Source organism: Triticum dicoccoides, chromosome 6B (assembly GCF_002162155.2).
Source record: "Triticum dicoccoides isolate Atlit2015 ecotype Zavitan chromosome 6B, WEW_v2.0, whole genome shotgun sequence".
In the NCBI taxonomy this organism is placed as follows: Eukaryota; Viridiplantae; Streptophyta; class Magnoliopsida; order Poales; family Poaceae; genus Triticum; species Triticum dicoccoides.
Window position 1 is genome coordinate 180,736,910 of NC_041391.1, and position 16,974 is coordinate 180,753,883.

Below are 16,974 nucleotides of genomic sequence, written 5' to 3' on the forward strand. Positions count from 1 at the left end.
TCATCCGGAAGATTAACTCCCAATTGAATCAAGTGATTATTATACCCAGACATTTTGAGTATATGCTCACTGACAGAACTGTTCTCCTCCATCTTGCAGCTATAGAACTTATTGGAGACTTCATATGTCTCAATTCGGGCATTTGCTTGAAATATTAACTTCAACTCCTGGAACATCTCATATGCTCCATGACGTTCAAAACGTCGTTGAAGTCCCGATTCTAAGCCGTAAAGCATGGCACACTGAACTATCGAGTAGTCATCAGCTTTGCTCTGCCAGACGTTCATAACATCTGGTGTTGCTCCAGCAGCAGACCTGGCACCCAGCGGTGCTTCCAGGACGTAATTTTTCTGTGCAGCAATGAGGATAATCCTCAAGTTACGGACCCAGTCCGTGTAATTGCTACCATCATCTTTCAACTTTGCCTTCTCAAGGAACGCATTAAAATTCAACGGAACAACAACACGAGCCATCTATCTACAATCAACATAAACAAGCAAGATACTATCAGGTACTAAGTTTAAGTTCAATTAATCATATTATTTAAGAACTCCCACTTAGATAGACATCCCTCTAATCCTCTAAGTGATTACGTGATCCAAATCAACTAAACCATGACCGATCATCACGTGAGATGGAGTAGTTTTCAATGGTGAACATCGTTTATGTTGATCATATCTACTATATGATTCACGCTCGACCTTTCAGTCTCCGTGTTCCAAGGCCATATCTGCATATGCTAGGCTCGTCAAGTTTAACCTGAGTATTCTGCGTGTGCAAAACTGGCTTGCACCCGTTGTAGATGGACGTAGAGCTTATCACACCCGATCATCACGTGGTGTCTGGGCACGACGAACTTTGGCAACGGTGCATACTCAGGGAGAACACTTCTTGATAATTTAGTGAGAGATCATCTTATAATGCTACCGTCAATCAAAGCAAGATAAGATGCATAAAAAGATAAACATCACATGCAATCAATATAAGTGATATGATATGGTCATCATCATCTTGTGCTTGTGATCTCCATCTCCGAAGCACCGTCATGATCACCATCGTCACCGGCGCGACACCTTGATCTCCATCGTAGCATCGTTGTCGTCTCGCCAATCTTATGCTTCCACGACTATCACTACCGTTTAGTAATAAAGTAAAGCATTACATCGCGATTGCATTGCATACAATAAAGCGACAACCATATGGCTCCTGCCAGTTGCCGATAACTCGGTTACAAAACATGATCATCTCATACAATAAAATTTAACATCATGCCTTGACCATATCACATCACAACATGCCCTGCAAAAACAAGTTAGACGTCCTCTACTTTGTTGTTGCATGTTTTACGTGGCTGCTACGGGCTTAAGTAAGAACCAATCTCACCTACGCATCAAAACCACAACGATAGTTTGTCAAATAGACCCCGTTTTAACCTTCGCAAGGACCGGGCGTAGCCATACTTGGTTCAACTAAAGTTGGAGAGACTGTTGCCCGCAAGCCATCTCTGTGCAAAGCACGTCGAGGGAACCGGTCTCGCGTAAGCGTACGCGTAAGGTTGGTCCAGGTCGTCTCGTCCAACAATACCGCCGAACCAAAGTATGACATGCTGGTAGGCAGTATGACTTGTATCGTCCACAACTCACTTGTGTTCTACTCGTGCATATAACATCAACATAAATAACCTAGGCTCTGATACCACTGTTAGGTTTCGTAGTAATTTCAAAAAATTTCCTACGCGCACACAGGATCATGTGATGCATAGCAACGAGGGGAGAGTATTGTCTACATACCCAACGCAGACCGACTGCGGAAGCGATGACACGACGTAGAGGAAGTAGTCGTACGTCTTCACGATCCAACCGATCAAGTACCGAAACTACGGCACCTCCGAGTTCGAGCACACGTTCAGCTCGATGACGATCCCCGGACTCCGATCCAGCAAAGTGTCGGGGAAGAGTTTCGTCAGCACGACGGCGTGGTGACGATCTTGATGAACTACAGCAGCAGGGCTTCGCCTAAACTCCGCTACAATATTATCGAGGAATATGGTGGCAGGGGGCACCGCACACGGCTAAGGAATAGATCACGTGGATCAACTTGTGTTAACTTGTGTGTCTTTGGGGTGCCTCTACCTCAGTATATAAAGGAGCCAAGGGGGGAGGGGGCGCCGGCCAAGAGAGAGAGGCGCAGGAGGAGTCCTACTCCTACCGGGAGTAGGACTCCCCCCCCCCAATCCTATTCCAACTAGGATTCCCAAGGGGGAAAGAGGGAGAGGGGTGGCCGGCCACCTCTCCTAGTCCTAATAGGACTAGGGGAAGGGGGGAGGCGCGCAGCCCCCTTGGGCTGCCCCTTTCTCCTTTCCACTAAGGCCCATGTAGGCCCATATGGCTCCCGGGGGGTTCCGGTAACCTCCCGGTAACCCGGTAAAATCCTGATTTCATCCGAAACACTTCTGATGTCCAAACATAGGCTTCCAATATATCAATCTTTATGTCTCGACCATTTCGAGACTCCTCGTCATGTCCGTGATCACATCCGGGACTCCGAACAACCTTCGGTACATCAAAATGCATAAACTCATAATATAACTGTCATCGTAACCTTAAGCGTGCGGACCCTACGGGTTCGAGAACAATGTAGACATGACCGAGACACGTCTCTGGTCAATAACCAATAGCGGGACCTGGATGCCCATATTGGCTCCTACATATTCTACGAAGATCTTTATCGGTCAGACCGCATAACAACATACGTTGTTCCCTTTGTCATCGGTATGTTACTTGCCCGAGATTCGATCGTCGGTATCCAATACCTAGTTCAATCTCGTTACTGGCAAGTCTCTTTACTCGTTCCGTAATACATTATCTCACAACTAACATATTAGTTGTAATGCTTGCAAGGCTTATGTGATGTGTATTACCGAGAGGGCCCAGAGATACCTCTCCGACAATCGGAGTGACAAATCCTAATCTCGAAATACGCCAACCCAACATCGACCATTGGAGACACCTGTAGTACTCCTTTATAATCACCCAGTTACGTTGTGACGTTTGGTAGTACCCAAAGTGTTCCTCCGGTAAACGGGAGTTGCATAATCTCATAGTCATAGGAACATGTATAAGTCATGAAGAAAGCAATAGCAACATACTAAACGATCGGGTGCTAAGCTAATGGCATGGGTCATGTCAATCAGATCATTCTGCTAATGATGTGACCTCGTTAATCAAATAACAACTCATTGTTCATGGTTAGGAAACATAACCATCTTTGATTAACGAGCTAGTCAAGTAGAGGCATACTAGTGACACTTTGTTTGTCTATGTATTCACACATGTATTATGTTTCCAGTAAATACAATTCTAGCATGAATAATAAACATTTATCATGATTATAAGGAAATAAATAATAACTTTATTATTGCCTCCAGGGCATATTTCCTTCAGTAGTTAGCAATGGTGAACATCTCTATGTTGATCATATCTACTATTTGACTCACGTTCGACCTTTCGGTCTCCAGTGTTCCGAGACCGTGTCTGTACATGCTAGGCTCGTCAAGTTTAACCCAAGTATTCTGCGTGTGCAAAACTGGCTTACAACCGTTGTATGTGAGTGTATAATCTATCACACCCGATCATCATGTGGTGCTTCAAAACGACAAACTTTGGCAACGGTGCATACTCAGGGAGAACACTTTTATCTTGAAATTTAGTGAAGGGATCATCTTACAATGCTACCATCGTTCTAAGCAAAATAAGATGCATAAAAGATAAACATCACATGCAATCAAAATATGTGACATGATATGGCCATCATCATCTTGTGCTTTTTATCTCCATCTCCAAAGCATCGTCATGATCTCCATCGTCACCGGCGCGACACCTTGATCTCCATCGTTGCATTGGGGTCGTCTCGCCAACTATTGCTTCCACAACTATTGCTAATGCATATGGATAAAGTAAAGCAATTACATGGCGCTTGCATTTCATACAATAATTAAGAGACAACGCTAAGGCTCCTGTCGGTTGTCAATATTACAAAACATGATCATATCATACAACAACGTATATGACATCACGTCTTAACCATATCACATCACAACATGCCCTGCAAAAACAAGTTAAACGTCCTCTACTTTGTTGTTGCAAGTTTCACATGGCTGCTACGGGCTTCTAGTAAGAACCGTCCTTACCTATGCAAAAACCACAACGATGATTTATCAAGTTTGTTGTTTTAACCTTCTTCAAGGACCGGCTGTAGTCAAATTCGATTCAACTAAAGTAGGAGAAACAGACACCTGCCTACCACCTTCATGCAAAACAAGTTGCACGTCAGTCGGTGGAACCAGTCTCATGTACGGGACATGTAAGGTTGGTCCGGGCCGCTTCATATTACAATACCGCCGAATCAAAATAAGACGTTGGTGGTAAGCAGTATGACCATCACTGCCCACAACTTCTTTGTGTTTTACTTGTGCATATCATCTATGCATAGACCTGGCTCGGATACCACTGTTGGGAAACATTGCATGGAAAACAAAAAAAATCCACGCACAAGCAAGATCTATCCATGGATATGCATAGTTACGAGAGGGGGAGAGCATCTTCATACCCTTGAAGATCGCTAAGCGGAAGCATTTATCAACGCGGTTGATGTAGTCGTACACCTTCACGATCCATCCTGGTCAAGTACAGAACGTAAATCACCTCCGTGTTCAGCTCGATGACGTCCTCGCCTTCTTGATCCAGCAAGAGGGGCGAAGTAGTAGATGAGTTCCGGCAGCATGACGGCATGGTGATGGTGTTGGTGAAGAACAATCTCCACAGGGCTTCGCTAAGCACAACGGAACCTATGACAGAGGATAAACTAGAGGGACGGGGTTGCCGGCACACGGCTTGGTGTATCTTGATGTGTTCCGGGTGCTAGCCCTGCCCCTCTGTTTATATGTTGAGCCCTGGGGTCTAAACGTGGAGAAAGAGCCTCCTCAAAGTCGGTTTTGCTCGCAAGGAAGAGTCCTTCTCGGACTTCCAGGACCAGATGCCACAGTCCTCGGCGTCTGGCCTACACACCATGGGCCTCGGTGTCTGGCCTAGGGTCAGGCACCAGGGTCTCCGGCGTTTTGACCCTGACCTGTGCAAAACATCCTTTTGCACCGACCTAAAGCTACGTGGGCCTTACCCCTTGGCCTAACCATATCATCCTATATATCAATCTTTACCTCCGGACCATTCCGGAGCTCCTCCTCGTGTCTGTGATCTCATCTGGACTTCGAACAACATTCGGTCACCAACATACATAACTCATATAATACTATATCGTCAACGAACGTTAAGCGTGCGGACCCTACGGGTTAGAGAATGATGTAGACATGCCCGAGACGCTTCTTCGGTCAATAATCAATAGCGGGACCTGGATGCCCATATTGGTTCCTACATATTCCGCGAAGATCTTTATCGGTCGAACCTTTATGACAACATATGTAGTTCCCTTTGTCCGTCGGTATGTTACTTGCCCGAGATTCGATCGTCGGTATCTCCATACATAGTTCAATCTCGTTGCCGGCAAGTCTCTTTACTCGTTCCGTAATACATCATCTCGTAACTAACTCCGTAGTCATTTTTGCTTGCAAGCTTATTATGATGTGTATTACCGAGAGGGCCCAGAGATACCCCTCCGATACTCGCAGTGACAAATCCCAATCTCGATCCATGCCAACTCAACAGACACCTTCAGAGATACCTGTAGAACGTCTTTATAATCATCCGGTTATGTTGTGACGTTTGATAGCACACAAGGCATTCCTCCGGTATCCGGGAGTTGCATGATCTCATGGTTGAAGGAACATGTATTTGACATTAAGAAAGCAGTAGCAATAAACTGAACGATCATATGCTAAGCTAATGGATGGGTCTTGCCCATCACATCATTCTCCTAATGATGTGATTCCATCATCAAATGCAACTCATGTCCATGGTTAGGAAACCTTAACCATCTTTTGATCAACGAGCTAGTCTAGTAGAGGCTCACTACGGACACAATATTTGTTTATGTATCCACACATGTATTTAAGTTTCCGGTCAATACAATTCTAGCATGAATAATAAACCTTTATCATGATTAAGGAAATATAATAATAACCATTTTATTATTGCCTCTAGGGCATATTTCCATCACACCTTACACCGTGGGAAATGCCCAGTGGCACCGACGAGCGGGACCAAGGGCAACACCGACCCACCCGTCATCTATACATCACAGGTGCGAGAGCAGAAAACGGGTGCATCAGCGCCGGCCAGTTCCTACGGCTCGCCCATGCCGCACGACGCGGACTCCGCGTGACGAGACACGGGACGCAACAGGACTAGCTCACCCGAGCAAAATTAACCCAATCAATGAAAGGCATCACCGATTCCACCAGTCATCGTGCGTCAAGATAAAAGTCTGGGTCAAAAACAGCTTGTAAAAATCAAACAATCGTGCACACGCGTTGACCCGACCAAGCCTGACCGAACGACAAGAAATGAGGCGAAATCGGGCGACGCTCGGGACGGCGGGTCGCCCCGGAACCTTATATGTTAAAATTACCAATCAACGCATTTTAAGATCCTCTTGGTGACTGTTTTGCTATTACCCCACATGAATTTCCATATATCAAATTCATTGTTATGTTTGATCTCATCCAGTTGAGCAGCAAGCTGATGAAACTATTTTTGGCTTTGATAGTGGAAGCTGGAAAAGATTATAACAACTCTCCATGTTTTTTTGGCTTTGCAACATATATCATATCATGCTTAGTAAAAGGAGTGTTGCTCAGGTATTCTTCTCGTCATAATGTGACCCTTCTAAAGATCATTCCAAAGCTTTGCAGTGTCCCCCTTATGGACCTCACATAGAACCTTTCTTCTGTAAAGATCAATTAAGCTTAGGCAATCCCTCCACCAGAAAGAGCCCTTGTTAATGCTAGCATGTGGCACGGTCCATGTAATAGGCTTGCCATATAAGCTTGACCCATGAGATATCCTCATGATCATAAAATTTATGTAGGTGCTTGATCAATAGTGCATTGTTCTATACTATGAGATTAAGCACCCCAAGCCTCCTTGATCTTTGGGTTTGCATAACATTTTCCAACTGGCAAGGCAAATGCCCTTCTTGTTGATATCATTACCATGCCATAAAAATATCTGCTGGACTTACTGACATGACCTAATATGGTGATGTGAACTTTGAAGGAGCACATAGAAAATATGGGCATGGATGCAATGACATAGTTGACATAAGTAAGTCTGCCAGCATAGTTCACAACCAACACGATGATAATCTTTTATCATTCCTGGCAATGATGGGCATTAGCTCATGAACAGATAGTTTGGTGGTTCCTAGTGGGAACTCTAAATAGGTGAATGGTAAGCTACTGATGTAGGGACCAACAGAGTAAAACACAAAGATTTAGGGGCCCTGCTGGGACAAGGTCGTGACAACTACATCTCGCTTATAGCGAGACGGAAGCAGCTCTCGCGCGAAGGAATCCCCTTTCTCATCATTTTTGGGCCGGCCTGTTCTCTGTGTTTTTTCGTAGTCGCTAGTTTTCTCATCGCTCCATCGAGTTGTTCGTTGGTTTTGGTCCGATCGTCTACTTTTTTCTTTTTCTTTCTAATTTTCATTATTTTTTTGTTTTTTCATGGGTTTCTTTGGTTTTTCTGTATTCTTTGTTTTTTCACCGGTTTTCTTCGCTCTTTTCATGATTTTCCCTTTTTTTTTCTTTCTTTTTCTTTCTTTTTCTTTGTTTCTTTTCTCCGCTTTCAATAACATTTTCTTTGTTCCCTATTTTCTTTATTTTTCTTCCGTTTTTCTTTATTTTTCTTGGATTTCATTGGTTTTCTTCATTATTTTTTGTTTTGTTTCTCGGTTTTCACCTTTTCATTCTTTTGCACTGGTTCTTGGGTTTTATTTTTTTGTTTCTTTTGTTGGTTTTCTTTGGTTTTTTCTTTCTCTTTTCGTATAGAACATGAATGTTTTTTTCTACACATTTTTTTCAAATACATGAAAAAACCCATATGCATTTGAACAGTTTTCCTGGACATGTTGAACATTTTTCTTAAACATATATTTTGATGTCAACTTTTTACATACACATGCAACTTTTTTTTACACATTAGGAACATTTTTCATATACACGTTTAACATTTTGTAAATACACGATTAACATTTTTTAATATGTATATTTTTTATGCATACCTTTTTCTATACATTCCTACATCTTTTGTATATGTCAGATTATTTATGTATACGTTTATTTTATTTTTCAAATACATGATTAGTATTTCTTCAAACATAACCTTGACATTTATTTTGGATCGACAGGAGTATAGTTTGGGCGTATGCTTTTTTCCACGCACATTGTACCTTTTTTGTATACATGATAAACATTTTATATGCACATTTAATAATTTCCAAATGCATGATTAATATTCTTGAAATCATATACTTTTTGCGTCTACCTTTCATGTAAACATCATACATTTTGGTATACACCAGGAACTTTTTTATATACACATTTAACATTTTCCAAGTACATGATTAGCATTTTTGAAACCATATACTTTTTATTTCTACTTTTTGTATAACATTGTACATTTTTGTATACATCAGTAACATTTTGTATGCACACATTTAACTTTTTCAAATACATGATTAACACTTTTATCATATGTATATGTTTTGATGTATAATTTTGCATATACATTGTATAGTTTTTTATACATTAGAAACAATTGTATATACATGTTTAATATTGTTTTAATACATGATTAACATGTTTCAGTTTTTTGTATAAAGTGATTTTATAATAGATACAAGCAAAATAAAAAATAAAGAAAAAAGAATCCAAAAATGACCCTCGCAAAAAAAATCAAAAAATGCGAAAAAACGACAAAAAAAGCGTTTAAGGTCTGTGTCCTCGCTGGGCTGGCCCATTCTCGCAAGCGCTTGTACAGGCAGCCCAGTTGGAGCGACGCCGGCTGCACAGGATACGTTCCCCGACCATGAGCACGCCTAAAAAAAAAGAGGCTATGGGGGCCGATGTATAGGGTCGCCTGCCGCCGCCAAATCCGTGAGGACCTGAGGCGGCGGAGATGCAAAGCGTCTCACGATCGATTATTGGTCTCTGCGCATGGCCTCCGGCGCTTGGGCGCTGGCGCTCTTGCGTCGGCAGAGTAGTCTCCGCTCCGCCTCGCCGGTGGCCAATAGCGCGCGAGGGACGAGATGCTTCACTCCTTCTGTCATCATCAGCCCATTCGAATCGGCATCTGGATCTTCTTTCCAGGTCTGTTATGGCCTCCTTTCATCTCTTACTTCAGAACATGTACCGTGATAATCCTGTGCCTTGTAATGAACTTTTGGATCTGGATTCTGGCCAAATTAAATTAAAGAAATTGGTATTTGTTGGATTAAAATTGCTATTAGGTCGAATCAGAATTGGAAATATAGAGTTTGATTATTTCACTAATTAGGGTTCCTGGCGGTTCTGTGATAGTATGCATTTTTTTCTAGATAAAAGTGCGATAGTATACATCTTATTTGAGCCGGATGTTAAGATTTGCTTTTATGTTTGCACAACTAGCTGCAACAAGGAGAAGCAGAATAAGCCACACTCGTACAAACCCGAAGGTTGTGCCACTATCAAATGCCTAGACACTGCAAATACGAGGGAGAAAGTAACCAGTGTGAAGAAGTTAACCAATGAGGTCACAGATAGCAATCCCACGAAGGTTGCTGATATATTCATCCCGTGTATCTACTCAAATAGCAGCCACCGTGATGGAGCCATATACAAGAACAAGCTTTTCACGGAAAACTGGTTTGATATCGACATTACCGACCACAACGAGAGTATGTATCCAAATTACTAAATCAGCTTCCCCATTTTATCCATATTCTCGAATGAGTATTTGCTGCACAAGTCCATGTTGGTGAACATCTGAACGGCTTTAGGGTGTAAAAATGGAATTAATCTAGACAGCTCTAGTCTATTGGTTACTGTATTTCATGATTGGACTTACTTTGCCAAGTTAGATGGCCCAAAGTCAGCTCATGTTGGCGGCAAACTCCAACCTCAGGCTTGGGCCATCCAAATTAGATCAGGTTGAACCGTTGAAGAATTTGTTTTGTGCATATGTTTCACAGCATGGGTTTGCACTCAATACTTTTACATTATTGATTATTCCTAGGGCATTTGACTATTCAGGTGATTAATTGATATATTTTCTGCTAGGGCTTTGCGGATATAATTGTACCATCTTCTTTATTTATAACACCATTCCGCCCGTCCACAAATGTAAGCATTTCTAGGATTTTAGGACAGATAAAGGAGTAAGGGAAAATACTATGATGCCCCTCACTAAAGTAGCCAGAGTAGCTCCTGAATGGCCAGCATGAGAGAGGTTGGGAGATAATTTGGTGAGGGTTGCTTTGATGGAGGTTGAAGACTATTGAGATACTTTATGGACAAAACGTCAGGAATTGCTTACACTTGTGGACGAAGGGAGTATTATACCTAGCCTAACCTTTTTTTGTCCAATTTTGCAAAAACTTGTCAGAAAGATAGGACTGCATCAAGGGTCAGCTTTGAGCCCTTATCTTTTTGCCTTGGTGATGGATGAGGTCACAAGGGATATACATGGAGATATCCCATGGTGTATGCTCTTTACGGATGATGTGGTGCTAGTTGATGATAGTCGGACGGGGGTAAATAGGAAGTTAGAGTTATGGAGACAAACCTTGGAATTGAAAGGGTTTAGGCTTAGTAGAACTAACACCGAATACATGATGTGCGGTTTCAGTACTACTAGGTGTGAGGAGGAGGAGGTTAGCCTTGATGGGCAGGTGGTACCTCAGAAGGACACCTTTCGATATTTGGGGTGAATGCTGTAGGAGGATGGGGGCATTGATGAAGATGTGAACCATCGAATCAAAGCCGGATGGATGAAGTGGCGCCAAGCTTCTGGCATTCTCTCTGACAAGAGAGTGCCACAAAAGCTAAAAGGCAAGTTCTACAGGACGGCGGTTCGACCCGCAATGTTGTATGGCGCTGAGTATTGGCCGACTAGAAGGCGACATGTTCAACAGTTAGGTGTGGTGGAGATGCGTATGTTGAGATGGATGTGTGGCCACACGAGGAAGGATCAAGTCCGGAATGATGATATACGAGATAGAGTTGGGGTAGCACCAATTGAAGAGAAGCTTGTCCAACATCGTCTGAGATGGTTTGGGCATATTCAACACAGGCTTCCAGAAGCTCCAGTGCATAGCGGACGGCTAAAGCGTGCGGAGAATGTCAAGAGAGGTCGGGGTAGACCGAATTTGACATGGGAAGAGTCCGTTAAGAGAGACCTAAAGGATTGGAGTATCACCCAAGAACTAGCTATGGACAAGGGTGCATGGAAGCTTGCTATCCACATGCCAGAGCCATGAGTTGGCCGCGAGATCTTATGGGTTTCACCTCTAGCCTACCCCAACTTGTTTGGGACTAAAGGCTTTGTTGTTGTTGTTGTTGTCGGAAAACTCTTGGATAATAAACTTGCTTAGATGAGTCTTTTGAAGCACATTGGTAATTTTTGTCACTCGTACATTGAGCTAACCGACAATATTCTTATATTCTTTAGGCAGCCGTTCTCTGCAACTTAGCACAATACTTGGGGCAACTAATTGTTTACCCTTTTTGTAGTATGTAATTTCTCTAGTCTATGAACTAATAATTGTTATATGTTGTGTAATCTTTGGTGAAGCTCGGTTGGAGCCGATGATGTTCTCAAAGGCAATCAAAAAACTTTATTTTCCATGCAACATGTTGCAATTTTTCTCATTGATGTTGGCCGAGTGTTCCATCAACCATGACCCCATAGAATTGTATGGGTATATAGCTGTGCGGGATGATAGGGATGGCATGCGTAACTATGTTCTTAATTATAGCAGGGATGATCCCATCATCACACAAAAGGTACAATTCTAAACTTATCTTTAATCATTGATAATTGTTATTTTATATTTTAAGCTTAATCCTATTACATGCGTAGAAGAAATGAGGTTCAACCTACATACAACTCTTGATGCTTGTTACAAATATATATATTTGAAATCGTAAAAGCTTGGGATAGAGGATATAGTATGCAAGATAGAGAATGGAAATGTTGTATTAATTGTCGCCTTAGTTTTTCTAATAGAATTATTATTTGCCCCATGTGATCCCAAATTATGATGAATTTACGGTTCGACGCAGTAATTATGACCATACTTGAATAACCATAATGTACCATAATGATATGGCTCGTTTGGTCAATGGAAGTGGCAAGGGGTGATAGCCTGTTTACTTACTAGGGAGACTAAACAACTGATTAGGTCGGTTTAATTCTTACTTGCTTCCCAAAATGTTCTGTTGTTATCATCTTACTAGCGAAATATATCTTGAGACATCAATCTAGAGGCATTTTTTATGAGCGTAAGTGAGCTAATTTATTTACTACCTCGTGACAAGAGTCAACGTCCTCGTCTCTATCTACCATCGTGCACCTCTTTGGTTCATTTCCTTTGGTTTGCATCTCTTCTTTCCTACCCATATGGCCATATCATGAAAGATACTCTTTCGCGTAAATGGGTCCTTTCCGTTTTCCACTTGTCCAACCAGTATTGTGTGGTCATGTCCTTTCATTCTGCATACTACTATTTGATGAGTGTTGCAACGTTCGTCCACTCGTCATCACTCTAGCGTTCCTACCAGTTAGAGCATCGACCCATAGTGTTACTTCCATATTCTTTCTTCTCCTCCTTCCCTCGTGAAACAACTTGAGTTTGCATTCCCCTCAATATCGCTGCTTATTGTCGCTACTTGTTAGTTTACTTCATCACCACAAAATTTCCTTGTCGAGACTTATGAGGAAGAGTGTGGTACAACCCGAGGGCGTGTTTGCTTGTTACTGTGACCCGAGGTCTCATTCCTTGCTGCAACTTATGAGAAACAGCGTGGTACAACCCCATACTGATTTCCTTGAGGGGAAGGTACAATCGCCGTTGAGTCGGAGGATGATGACAAATGGGTAGCCGTACTGTCGTATGCACGCGTCATGTGGAATTATGGAGGCCCAAATGGAGCATCACCGATCAAGGAGGTGTATGCTCTAGGTTTAGGATGGGCAAGCCTTTGCGAGTTACTTGGCAAAGGGGCTAGAAGTTCGCTCGTACTCGGTCTAGACTCCTACCCATATATGACGAGGACATCTACATGTAGGAGAAGCTCATCGCCATCTAACAACTATATTGTGTTGTCCAAGACCCCGCAAGAAGGACCAAGCAGATCTGGCACATCTCACCTAGATCGATGATCATAGCGCTGAGTTGCTTACGAACTCGTCGGATTCACTGTGTAACCATGTTTGTACTCTTCTCCACATATTAGTCAAGGCGGGAGTAGTGCTATTACTCCTGACTAGGGGGACGGAACCTGGCTAAATTGTGTCTTGGCACCCCTATTGACATGAGGTGATGTTCCAATGATTACATAAATCATGTACTACTACCCTACCATTATGAAGCGACCAAAATTACACTATAGTTGGCATCGACTACGGGTACATTGCGTTGTCGGATCCAACTTATGTAGAAGTGAATCCCAATGAAGCAACAAACTTGTGATAATTCATGCAAACTCCACGATAATTGTTCCCACGCAAGAGCTAACTATCAAGAGTTCTCGCGACTCATCGATATGGAGCTTGTAGAATTGAAAGACGAATCTCCTAGATCGCCAAATGTTAACCACTTGTGGGGTGGTTTGTCTGCCACATGTTAACCACTTGTGGGGTGGTTTGTCCAGTTGAGAGTTGTGAGATAGGGAGGGATGCCAAGGGGTTGTTTGGTTAGAATGTAGAGAGTCCAATTATAAAATGGAATGACGGTTTAACAAACTAAAATCACATTTGGCTACTCTAACCAATTCTTAGATATGCAAAACTGGACTATCTGAAACCATAATTTCTAAGAACATGCTATATCTCTCTCGCCGATCCTGTTGGGCACATTCATCAGCCGAAGAATAGAATCTGCAGGTCCCGGTGACTGACAACAGTCGTGACGGGCCTAGTGGTTTGCCGCACCTTGAGGCCGCCCTCTAGCCGAAGCTTCCTCTGCACCGTTCGTCCTAGCCGTTCCCACCGTCAAGGTTAGCTCCTTGAGCATTTGCGCACGTGCGTTCAACAGTCGGCGGATCAAATCGATCTAGTCGGTTGCCCTAGATAGCTAGCTTCTACATGTGCATGTATGCGGCATTCTGTAGTTGACAGATTGAATTGATCCAACTGCGTACCCTCGATAGCTAGGCTCTACATGTGCGTACATGTATGCGCCTGTCATTTTGTGCGTTTGGTAGATGGCGGATCAAATCAATCCAACAGCTTGCTCGACTACATGCGCGTGTATGTGACCGTCCGATGAGATCGATCAACCAACTATCTTGTACTTGTACCCCAACAAAATTTGACGAGAGAATGAGAAGATCACGGAAGAACAAGAATAGTCTGAATCGTTATCTAAATGACAAACACACTTCCCAACCCAAATATAGTCTTCTATACATTGATTATTAACAGAAAAATTAGTAAAAATGGTTTTGCTAAATATCAAGTAAAAACTCGTATCTATAACCAAACGCATTTGCTATCCAAACAACCACTAAGGTCGTGACCAGGAACATCGTGTTGCTCACCCTCAGTCCTTGACCCCTAGATCATATTGGTCGAAGCGCATATTCTGTTCGACGAGTTCAATTATTCTAATATCAAACCCTACCTGTGACGCTACCATTTGGTTGTATTGCCTATGATCAGCTTAGCATTCATCACGTCTTGATCGGTGGCGAGAGCTCCCTTAAGACTAATATGATCAAAAAAGGACCTCAAGCAGATGATAGTCCGACGATCCGTAACAAAACAGACTTGTGTTAGGGGCGACCCACAAGCCATCTAGATGAGTGGTGCAGTTCTTTACGTCGCTATAAGGTGACATGTGAAGGAATCCACTTAAAAGAGTTAATAGATACATAACCATTGCTTTATAAGCTTATATTTCAGATAGACCGGAACAGGGTCGATTATCATAGGGAGTAGTGCTCTCTTGAAGTTGTTGATTTTAAGATGCCTTACAATGCCCTCCTAGGCTGGCCACATCTCGCTTAGGTTTTTGTCGTTCCAAGCTAGCGACCAAAAGGCGTCATCGTAGTCCATAGTTCCTTGTGCATGCGGTGGATTGTGATAGACAAAGCTTGAAGTTGGTTCCCCGGTCATCCAGCTTGAAATTAGTTTGCTTTCTAGGAGTTTAGGATTCGTGCATTTATTGCAATTGTTCGTACATGGCTAGTAAGGATAGTTTCCAGTTTGGATATTTCTTAGTTTACTATGTACAGCTATAAATTAACAACAACAATAATTTTATAGGGTTCTTCCATTCAAATGACTGGACCTAAGAGAGCCATCGAATTGGTTTCCCCTGTTTTAATAGAGTTTGATATGAGGATCAAGAATGGAGGGCAAGAAGAGGAGGATCTGCAGTTGATAGATGGAGCAATATCATGCCATGACCGCAGATCATGGAAACCAGTCAAACATCGCATTAAGGGCAATTGTGGTGCTGTTGACATGTCTTTCGCATGTATTGAGCAAGCAGTGGAAGCGACAATAGAAGTAGTCATATCAGAGGTGCATAGTAGTTTCAGTTTATCTCTGCGGTCCTTTGTTTATGTTTTGGAAGACTACGAAGAAACTCAGCTTTTCCATGGCTCTATTGATCAATCGTGTGGCTTGAGAAGGTTTGTGCTTGCTGTCACGCATGGTGACATGATGATATTGAAGTTCAGGTTTGGTAACAGTAATGTTGAACGCCGACGTTCTTTTAAAGCTGAGCTCTACGGATGTTCTAGTCGACAGATAAAGCATGAGCTCGCTAACATCTCAGTCAAGGTGAATTGGTCCACAAATTCAGCTTTCTAGGCTCATGGCAATGTTGATTAGTCACGTTCCATGCGAAGATCTATGGTTGCTGTTAACGTGGGAAACTTTGATGCTATTGAAGTTCTTTCTTTTTTGTTGGTTGCTTACCAAGCTGGTCGCTTGGTGCTGTTGAAGCGTTAACGCCCCTTGCTAAAGCTATATGGTCGTGCTAGTCTGACAGACAACATGGAGCTAGCTTCTGTCATGGGGAAAGTGAAATGAAAAGAAGCCAGGTAAACTACAGTCTGGAGCTCGCTTCTATCCTGGGGAAGATGACCAGTTGGTGATACTTATTTTGGAACGGTGGGAGTAATGTAGCACTGGACGGATGTGCCCTTTATTACATACTGATTTTGCGCTGGAACTGAGATTATTGTTTACCTTAACCCCCCATTCTATTTAGCTGTTGGAATGTCTGCTTGTTTTTAAGTTATTTTTATATGTGTCACTAGTGGTTGGGGCCCACCAGTGTGGGCCTCCTGAGTGTTCCTTTGTGTTGCCATGTTGGCTCTCTACATTAGGCTGCCTTGTGTTGGTGCTATGTTGGCTCTATACATTGAGATGGCCTATTTGTTACTCCCTACGTAGCATGAAAAATGTTCTTATATTATGGGGCGGAGACATGCAAAATGTGTTAACAACCTTATCAGCAAGCAAATATATGAACTCGATCCATTTGAGGCATGTCTCCTAAGGCTGAATTTCATCAGGCTAGTCGTGGGCTATTGGATTAGAAGCAAGATAAGCGTCCGATCTGCTAGCTAGACCCACGCATAGAAGAGCGTGTCTAGGTGGTTAGTTTGGATATGAATTAACTGCGATTTGTTTTCATAATGCTTCCGTAAATCACGTCTATCCTATTTTAATCGTACATACATGGAATTAACCCCCAAATTAAGCCCATCGCTCTTGGTCCACGCATACAGGGTTGCTTCTAAAGCAA

The 16,974-nt window shown here is 42.6% G+C and overlaps 1 protein-coding gene across 1 annotated transcript; it reads left to right on the plus strand.

Annotated features, from left to right (window-relative positions):
• The first annotated feature begins 9,058 nt into the window (after positions 1-9,058).
• LOC119322763 lies at positions 9,059-16,607 on the plus strand. The gene is made up of 4 exons (XM_037596273.1): positions 9,059-9,322; positions 9,620-9,888; positions 11,784-11,995; positions 15,480-16,607. The coding sequence occupies exons 1-4, from the start codon at positions 9,132-9,134 to the stop codon at positions 16,029-16,031; spliced, it is 1,224 nt and encodes a 407-aa protein (XP_037452170.1). The 5' UTR covers positions 9,059-9,131; the 3' UTR covers positions 16,032-16,607.
• Positions 16,608-16,974: the final 367 nt, after the last annotated feature.